Source organism: Nothoprocta perdicaria, unplaced genomic scaffold, assembly GCF_003342845.1.
Source record: "Nothoprocta perdicaria isolate Ctin4 unplaced genomic scaffold, notPer1 scaffold_125, whole genome shotgun sequence".
Taxonomy (NCBI): Eukaryota; Metazoa; Chordata; class Aves; order Tinamiformes; family Tinamidae; genus Nothoprocta; species Nothoprocta perdicaria.
This window is the reverse complement of record NW_020454372.1, coordinates 1796763-1806762: the sequence shown is the minus strand read 5'-3', so window position 1 is coordinate 1806762 and position 10000 is coordinate 1796763. Positions and strand designations below refer to the sequence as shown.

The window sequence follows — 10000 nt, the reverse complement described above, 5'->3', positions numbered from 1 at the left end:
TCTTACCCTGGAATCGGCTGTCCGGGTGTGGGGGGGCGTTGGGGAACACACTGCAGGAGACTTTTTCCCACTATGCTATGTAAAAGGTACACATTTAAAATACTGCCCAGGCTGCTCCTATAGATAACGCTGGCCTTTTTACAAAGACTTTTTTTTTTTCCCCAGCCAAGTGAATATAAATAGTAGTTGGAAAATTAATCAGACCTTACTTGCTGTTTGAGGAAGTGAGGTGTTGTTTAATGAGTGGATGAGTGTGGCAACATATTCCTGAGTTTTAGAAAGCAGATAAATTCCCGTGCCCTAATATTTCTATTAGTCCTGAGGAACTGGGATGGCAGGAAAGGCAAAGCAGCAGCATTTGAAACACAGCACAGCTTTTAGTTCAAGATGGAATATAATACTGTRCCTTCAATAGGGTTGTTTGTGACAACTGGAAAAAAAAGATGTTCATTTAAACATACAGGAACAGGATACAGGAACATGCCACAATATATGGACAGCGGGAAAAATTGCGGCTCGTAATGTGGAGGTAGATACTGTAGATAACCGTGTATTTTCAGTCGTGAATGAATTTACCTCAGGTAAATTCCTCTGTTTTTTTTAAACCTTCTATTTGCCAAGTGCACCTGCTAAGACAGAATGTTACTGGAAAACACGGCTCTACCCTATACTGTGCGTGCGTAGCTGAGTTTCTCCGTCTTCGCCATGATAAATAAAACTCATGTCCTGTAATTTGTAAAAATCCATTTGTAGATTTCCTTGTAGCTCCATATCCAAAAACGGCCTTTAGAGAGCCACTGTACGACTGCCCACTTTAAAAGTTTCATAATATATGTGGAATTCTCTTACAGTAGCGTTACCCTCTGTTCTGTGATCCACGTACTGTCTGTAACTGCCTTTTGTTGCCATTGCGGAACGTATGGAACTTCATCACAACAATCATCATCCGTCATTAGGCTATTTTAACCGGTGAAAGGATCAATTTGCTTTGAAGAAACTTTCTTTTTGCCATGAAAAATTCTATTTTTTCTCATCAGCGATGCTGACTTGATTTCCTAACACAGCTGTGCTGTGTATTTTGTATTTCTTTCTGACTGTGCTGTGATACGTACTGTAGTTCACGAATGGAAGTTCAGTTTTCCTGAAAGCTGTTTGAGCATCCTTTGCATTTTTGCAGAAAAAAAACATATTTGAGCAGATAGTGGAATATTAAACCTATTAATATAGGTACTTTATTTTACAGTATCTCAATAACAGTTGACCTAATTAGTGTTTTAATCATTTTCATTTACCCGCATATTTAAAAATATGTGGTGACGTAATTTATACCTCCGCTTAACTCAAGCTTTGAAAGACCAAACGTTTCAGTTGAGGTGAAAAAATCTTTAAAAATACTGTCTTAGCTTGTCTAAATTTTTTTCTCACACATTCAGCTACGTCCTTCATATTTGGCATTTTGATTTATAGGGCAATCTTAACTATTAAAGACTTTTTAACATACCCGTGCAGAACTTGAGCCGCATTGTGCCTTGTGTCAATGATGAATTAATTCCAGTAGAGCACAAAAGTTACCATTATTTAAGCCCAGCTCCTCACCTCCACTTTTACATCATAGTCAAGTTTGAAAAGGCAGGATTTTAGCCTGCTTCTTCGGAGGTGAAAGCRTTTAAGTAGGAGATGGCCCTGGAGAGTGGCTCCATCTTACAGTGGCTCACGCTCAGGGTATTTAATCTGGTGTGCTGTCCATACATGTTCTCTGTGTATGGGTGTAATCAGGGACCTTAATGGTGTAGAGGGATTTGCTTCAGGAGGTTTGTCTTGATGGTGGGACCACGGTCCTCCTGATGCCTGAACATACGGGGTGCTTGTGGTGGCTACTGGTCACCCTGTCTTGAGTACGGCCACTAGTGATGCGGTTGGTCACTGCTCCTTGAACGTGCAAAGACGTTCATGGAGGGCCAAGATGGGTAGAGAGGAACATGCCAAGGTCTCGTTTGCGGGGGCAAGGAGGAGGCAGTAACCAGRAGGCAGCGAGTCGCATGCCCTCGCTCCCACTCGCTGAAAGCTCCCCCTGGACCGGAGGAACGTGCCCCAAATTGCCAGAGGCCTCTCCGAGATGAAAGGCTGACGTGTGTTTTCCAGAGGAACTTCTCTCGGAAAGACGGACCCCTGGTGGCAGCCGCGGTGCCGGCCTCGCCAGGGCAGCCGGGCCTGGTCGGGCCGAGTGGCTCCCGGCCTGTGTCTTCCGCTGCCGACTTGGGCAAAACCTGCACCTCCGAGGGGAAAATACCCCAAACAAGCCCAGCATTCCCTGCACCCTATCATAAAGTAAGGAGGTCTAATTGAGCTGTGCCTCTCTATCCTGCTATTTATACAAATAAAAGACCACATCTTGATGCAAAATAAACACAAAAGCACTGTTGTGACTCTAACAGGGAGTCATATACTAATTTATATAATAAGTGGTTGTGCACGCTTTATTCAAGATTATGGCTGCAAGAAATGGCATGAATTGCTGGGTGTGTTTAATGCTGGATTATAGCAATTTGAAACATGTCAAACACATGGCTAATGCCTCATGCTTCACTCATTCTTGCGTAAACCTGCATAGCCACCATCCATTATACCCTTGGTAACAACACAATTCTGCAAGTAAATATTGTTACACTAAGTAACCTTTCAATTCAAGTTGTTTAGGAAGAGAAAATGCAATCTTGTGCAGTCAGTTCCAGTGTCAGTTTAATGTTTCAAAAGGGAAGCGGTGTAGAGAATAAGTATCTGTGCGGCGACTTGCCACTTTAAACCGCACGCTCGCACACGTGTGTTGGTGGGTGCGCGGGCACACATGCCCCAAACTCCCCGTTTCCTGCAGGGCACAAAAGTCAAACTGGAACTGCTAACTTCATAGGACTGCTATTCCTTTTTTTTTTATTTTTTCCTTTTCTTTTTTTTTTTTTTTTTTTTTTCTGATGTGAGTACTTGCCCGCGTTCCCCGGCGGTATTAAGCATTCAACCTGCAGCGCAACTGCGCGCTAAAATAACCTGCGCTTCCCTCTCCCTTCCCGGGAGCAGCAAGTATTTTTCCCTGCCGCTTTGTTGGCAGCGTGTGAGGGCAGAGCCGCTCTCGCAGCTCCGGGCAGCGGCGGCCGGCGCGTGTGCGTGCACGTGCGTGTTTGCAGAGGTGCGCGCCCCGCGCGCGCGCTCCGCACCGACCGCCAGCGGGGCAGAAAGGGGGGATTAGGGAGTGCGAGTGTGGATCCCTCTGTGCACACAGGGGCGCATCTATTTCTCCCCTTGCACTATGTGGAATATTAAACTTCAAGGCTTAATGTCCGGCAATCCTTGTGTTCTTATTTCCTTTAYATTTATTTACTTTATATTTATTATATTATTTGTGATTATTATTCTGTCCGGCTAGACACCAAGCAAGAAAGCAAGTATGCTAGTTTGCCTGGTAAGATGTTAGCAGTACAGATTGTTTTGGCACAAATATCTGAAATTACTGCTGTATAGATACTAGAAATCCTCTTCCGGATATTTTCAGTGCTTTAATTTATGATTGTGGAGAGTTGACAGTTCTTGTGCGCACACGTAAGGACATTCACACACACGCCCGCGAGAGAGAGCAAGGGAGGGAGAAGAGAAAGATTCGGTGCTCTTTATGTTCTCAGCAACTCTTTTTTAGCTAASAGCAGTGAGAAGGGGCCTTTGGACAACCAACATCGAGTGTTATTCAAACTGAAGTTTGAATACTGTTTGTTAAAATACCTTTTTACAACTAGAGAAGCATTTCATTTTTAACATAAAATTCTATTGGCTTTTTCTTCTTCATAAAACGTAAAAACTTCAGAAAATCTTCCACCTAACTGGCAAATGAATTACCCCTTCTGATATTAATACTCTATAGCTTTCATTCTGTCTGTACATAGACGTTGGGTCAGATTTGTTGTTTCGCCTGCCAGAATATGACTATTCCTGGTCATGTTATGTTAAACCCGATTCTGCTGGCTCACAGACACTTTAAGTTAAAATGCAGAGCCTGAAGTACACTCTAGGGCTTTGCAAGGATACAAAATCCACAAGACGTAAAACCCTTCGGTTAATATGAACTGGAAGATGTTTAACCCTTCTCTCCTAATTGTAATGAAAGAGTCAGGCATAAAAACACGGTTGTTGATTTATTTATTTATTAATTTCTAGAGCGCTTTCCAATGCTTTGATTACCTACGATTGACAATCCCCCCTGCCCTTCTAATGTGCCTGGCTGAATTTACCACTGTTAGTGTCTAACATTAGGATTTTTAAATGAACCTGTCTGTTGGTTAAATCTTTGTTTGACTAAAAGAGGATTAATGTTTGAATTTCCTGAATTTCCAAATCCTTGTAACGATACAGTTGATGAAGTGTTTTAAATAGATTTCCACTACGATATACATATCTTTTTTTTTTTTACTGAAAGTAAATATTGTAAAAATCTGCAAGGGATGCCTGCTCCCCCAGTTGTGGAATACCCGCATTAGAATTTTCATATAACTACTAAGGGCAATCAGACCCTTTTCCCTGAATATTTTAAACATTGTACATGTAAAATTTATGCCTAATTTGAATACTTATTAGCTGCCTAATCTCAGAAAAGAGTATTAGCTTTGTTTTTGTCTTGTAAAATTCATCACTCTGTGTATCACATTTTCCATTTCTATTATTTTTCTTAGTTAATGTTCACAAGAGTGTTTAGCAAGCACTGTTTGTTCATAAACACATCTGCTGCTGCTGTTGTTTACTGCCCTATAACAGCTGCCCTCCTTTATGTTAACTCTGTTCGTGTTTGCGTTTTTTTGCATCCTGTTTAGTTTTGACCAGAGCATCTTTCAATGCCTCACGTTTTCCCCTCTTAACTTGCTTCACCTGATCCATACTTTATCTCGGCAGGTTCTTGTTGGTGCTCATTTAGACAGCATTTTGATTAACATCCCACGGCTGGAGTTTTAAGTTACAACGATTTTTTTCCCGGTGTTTGGTCACGGGAGGATATTGTGCGAGGGGGAACAAATAACTAAGTTGAATAATTGAGCCCCGCAGCGTGTTCGGTTTCGTTGCTGAGTTTGCTTACACGTCTCCCCCTCTTCGGCGGCGTCTTTAAAGCAGCATCTCTGCGAGGGAATGTGTTGTGGGGACTCTTGGAGCACATTACGTGTAGGGATAAAGGCAAGTGAGGGGCGTCGTGCCACGATTAGAGCAGCCCAGGATTTAGGCAGCTTGCCGAAGAGGAATTGACCTTTCCATATTACAGATACAAAATGCACCTTGAAATTCTGGTTTGTAAGGGCACGTTGGTTCTTTATTTACTGCAAAGATTTCAACTGATCTTGGCAGGACATCTCATTGCTATCCTGAAAGTACAGTATATTTATGCAGTGAAAATGATAAAACATTTATTACTGTAGAGAAGGTAATATGCATAATTTATGCTGTTTTTAGCACAATCATTAGTGATATTCTTGATAGATTTTATTTCCAGCTTTCATATCTAATACATGCCTGGAAAATTAATTTTATATCTTTCATTTATTTGCCTATGTTAAAATTGAGTTTTAAGTCATCTTCAAGTGAACAGTTTGATTGCTGCTCATGCATAAGCTTAATTACTTCCCAGGAAGGACAGTATTAAATGTTTTAAATGTCAGAAAAATAAATGAATATCAGCCGTTTGATTAAAAAAATAGGCAATATCTGACGTGTTTGCAGCAGGAGCTTTTTCTTAAAATGCCTCCAAGGCAAAATTTTATTTAGTCACAAAAAAGGAGAAGCCCATTATACTATTTATCATTGGTTGATACCATATGATTTGTAACACCCTTACAAAATTTTAATTTTGTATGATTAGCTGTGCATCATTAAACAACAGCCTTGCATAAGATATGCTGTAAAATTCTGACAGAATCAAGATAGTGAATATTTTAAATAAGGCTGTATAGTCATCCATGGTTGTCAAAGCTAGATAATAGGAAATATAGAGCAGCATGTGAAATCGTGCCTTCATTTAAACTGGTTTTATAGGTAGACTTTAAAATGTAGTCGTTCATAAATGCTATTGACCGTGCTGCACGCATGGTATGTTATTTTGGCTGTTAAACGTAACCACACAGAGCTTGCTTATAGAAACCATAATTTCAGTGATTAGTATCTGTAGGAAAGCAGCATTTGCATTGCGCTTCTTGGTAAATGACTCCGCGAGGCTTTTCCCTTCCTCTAAAGATGCTGTCTCCGTAATTGGCAGAGAGGGACATCTTGATAATGGAAGTGCGAAGGTGTAACGTGTGCGCTAATTGATACTTCTTAATCACTTTTAGGTATTAAGTCATGATGCAGGAATCCGCGACAGAGACAATAAGCAACAGTTCAATGAATCAAAATGGAATGAGCACTCTAAGCAGCCAATTAGATGCTGGCAGCAGAGATGGAAGATCAAGTGGTGACACGAGCACTGAAGTAAGCACAGTGGAACTGCTGCATCTGCAACAACAGCAGGTGAGTTTGTTTGGCGCCGGCTGGGCCGGGGGCTCGCGGCGCCCGGGGCAAGCGCGGGGCCAGCGCGCCCGGGGGTCCCGGCCGGGCTTCGCTTCTCTTCGCTCCCATCGTCGCTGCTGCCCCGGCCGCCCCAGCGCGCCCGGCCGCGGCTTGGCCGGCGGCGCCGCCTGCGCGGGACGCGGAGCCCCCGGCGCGCCGAGCCGAGCCCAAGTTGTGCGGGAGCTTCTGCGGGAGCTGCTTGGAGGCGCCGGGTTTCGCTCCCCGCGCGCCGCCGTCATGTGCGATGTGAGACGTGCTTTTCCACCAGAGGGCCACATTACTTGAGACTTGGCCGCCGGTGGCAGGGAATCGCTCCAGAGTCCGCGCGGGCACCGCGGTGGCTTCCCGGGCTTGCTGCGTGCCAGGGGTGTAAACAGCACCCGCTGGGGGCTGGATGGGAGCCCCCGCACGCGGGGCCGAGCGGCGCCGGTACCCGCGCGCGGCCGGGCGGCCTGCGCGCGACGGCCGCGGGCAAGCGGCACCAGCTGCGCTCCCGTCTGCAGCTGCCTTCCCAGCCCCACTTGTAAAACATCCTTTAAGTTTGTTTGCTTGTTTTCCGAACGGGTCAGCCGAGAGCTACTTTTGCTTTTAAAACTGGGAAATTAACCCCTCGTCCCGCTCCTGCAGCTGTCTAAATTACAAGGTTACGACGTACCAGTTCTTGTCCCTGTAAAGCTCCGTTTCAAAACAGGCACAAACCTAATTCCTTCTACTCCGTCTCCCTAAAGGCTCCCRTTCCCCACGGGGACCGCGTCTGGCACTGAGGCGCCCAGTGCGTCGCTCTGCTTGGTAAACAGCCCCGCTCTGGCTCTGCAGGTCCCCCCCGAACCCCTGCAGCGCCTCGGCCTCCCCTATGCCGAGGCCGCTCAGCACCTTTCACGTTCAAGCCCCTCACTGATAAATATTCAGGTTTTTAATTACAGCAGTGAGTGCTGCATAAATGGAAGAAGAGTAGCCACTCTTAAGATCAAATATTTTACAAGTCCGGTTTTGTRGAAAGATGGTTTTTAACATGTCAGATAAATTGCGTGTATGCGGGGCCTCCTAAATAGCAGGTCGTAATAGCTCTCAGAATTGCACCGGGCTTAGTGCTGAATTAAATCGTGTGCACGAGCTGCTTTTATAGTTAATTTTTTTTWAATGGTGACAAAAAATGTGAAAGAATTAAAAGAGGTTTAGTCTGAAATACGAGAAGTTGCTAAAAATCCTAAGGTTTAAATCTGTGCATTGCTTCAATTTAAAGTGTATTCTGTTTTAACAATTGAGCACTTAGAGTGTTTAGTCTGAGGAAATAGCATTTGTCAGTGTTTTCATTAGGTTCTTAGCATTTTTTTCACCTATATATGTGTATACAGTTTATATGTGCCTATATAGTAAATCTATACACACACACCTATTTGTACATAGAAATATTATGTTATTTTCATTTAAAAGTACGCCATCACTTTTATTTCAGTGTTCAAATTACAACATTTTTTTAAAAAATCTTTCCTGAGATACAGTGTATGTTTAAATATTCGTTGAAATCAAGTGTATGTAATTGGTAAAAACATTTAGCAGACTAAATCTACATCTTTTTTTGTGCCGCAAAACACAAAAATATCAACAGAATAATGTGCCACTTACATGTTACTCAAAGCAGCAGTCCTAGACATTTGTAGTCAATTTGTCCATATAGTCACAGATTCCAGCAGATAGCATTTGCAAAGACCACAGAGAATAACAGCTGAAGATGAAAATATCCAGTTGAGTGCTAATAACAGACAGGTTCTGAGGGGACAGGCTTAGAAGTGACAATCTTTTCTTCAAAACTGTGATTAGATCTTAAATAAGCAGACAGGCAAAGTAAAACCATGGGTACAGTTAATAGGACTCAAGAGGCATTTTATGGTAGGGTCTGCACCATAGGATTTAAATACAACTTGAGTTAGGCATATAAATCCTTCTATAAAATATGTTGATGTGAAACATAAACACTGGTAAACATGCAGTAGGATGTCCTTTAGATAATAGGTACAGTTTTATCCCACATTTACTTTTCTTTCTCTTTTTTTTCCTTTCTTTTCTTTTAATTAGATGCCTTCTGAAATCTGATTCAAGATGAAAATGCTGTATGTTTTTATTATTATCATTGTACTAACTCTCTAAAAGGTTATTTTTTAAGACGAGCTACCAAACAAACTTTGGAAAGTGGAAAAACAAAGCAAAGCCCAGCCTTACCTGTAGTTGTTATTCTTACGATTTGTTATTGTTAAAATACACGCAGGATATAGTGCACTGATGCCATAGTTTGACATTCCCGTTTTGGCTTCTCTCAGTAATTTTAATGTGGGCCTTCAGATAAACAAATCAAGTTAGTTACAGCTTTTTCTCCTGTGCCAAAGGAAATGTGTAAAAGATTGCTGCTTTTAATATATTTCCTTCAACTGGACAGCTACTTAAAGTGATGCTAACACTTCAGAATAGCTGGGTAAAATCCCAAGGTATGTTTTCAGTGCAGCATGGACACGTACTGGGTAAAGTTAAATGGGAATTTTCGACTGCACAAAAAAGCAACTGAGATAACTTAGAAAATGTCAGTTTTACAGGATTTGCAGCTTGTTAAGGTACAGGATGACAAATTGGTAGATTAGTGGAAAGTAAACAAACTAAAACACAAGACTTCGTTAGGTTCTCCTGCCTGTGGAATTTTCTGGAGTTCAGAAAGTTGTGCTATTGGCTTGATTAGCTGTGCTGTTGTGATCTTTATATAGAAATGAGGAGTTTGCCTTAAATCAGGTAGTTATTCCTCATCCATGTATCAAGAGAGAATGACAGTATTCTGTAATATATTGTAATATATACTTGGTGATAAATGGATTGAGTGCTGTCACAAGTCATCAGGTCGTCTTTGAAGATCTATGACTAGAACGTAAGCAATTTTTTATCTTACTGTCGATATTTATCAATTTATAACTATTGCTAAAGTGAACATAGATTCCTCTTATTAAAAAATGATGCAAAATGTAATCTGCTCGGGCTTGCTGCTTCTCCTTTTATTTTGGCATAAGATGAGACATGATCTCTGTCTTTCATAGATATACATTCATGCACATCGGAGTTTTTCACTCTTTACTCTTTTTTTTCTCTCATCTGTTAAAATTGGTGTTAGTTATTAGAATGTATAATACATGGAAAAAGCATATCCTTGATTAAATACATTGACAGATTATTCTGCATTAGATGTAGAATTTTATTTTGATATTAAGTTTCTAGATTTAATTGTTTGTGTCACTAAGGTCAAAATAGTTGCTAAAAACCCGTGATTGCTTTACAGGGTAGATTTGAGCTTGCATTTTGAGTATTCATTAAGTCAGTTCTAGCAAGATAATCTTTTTAAATGTTTTATGGGAATTTTCTGGTAAGAAGCTGTTTCAGTTCCCTGTGTGGGAAA

At 41.7% G+C, this 10000-nt stretch overlaps 1 protein-coding gene across 1 annotated transcript in view; it reads left to right on the top strand.

Annotated features, from left to right (window-relative positions):
• Positions 1-10000, top strand: part of FOXP2 (forkhead box P2) — a 189644-nt gene that overhangs the window by 5681 nt on the left and 173963 nt on the right. The window contains exon 2 of the mRNA XM_026033219.1: positions 6351-6528. Coding sequence (XP_025889004.1) covers positions 6361-6528 — 168 coding nt within the window. The 5' untranslated portion in view covers positions 6351-6360. The remainder of the gene's footprint in view (positions 1-6350; positions 6529-10000) is intronic.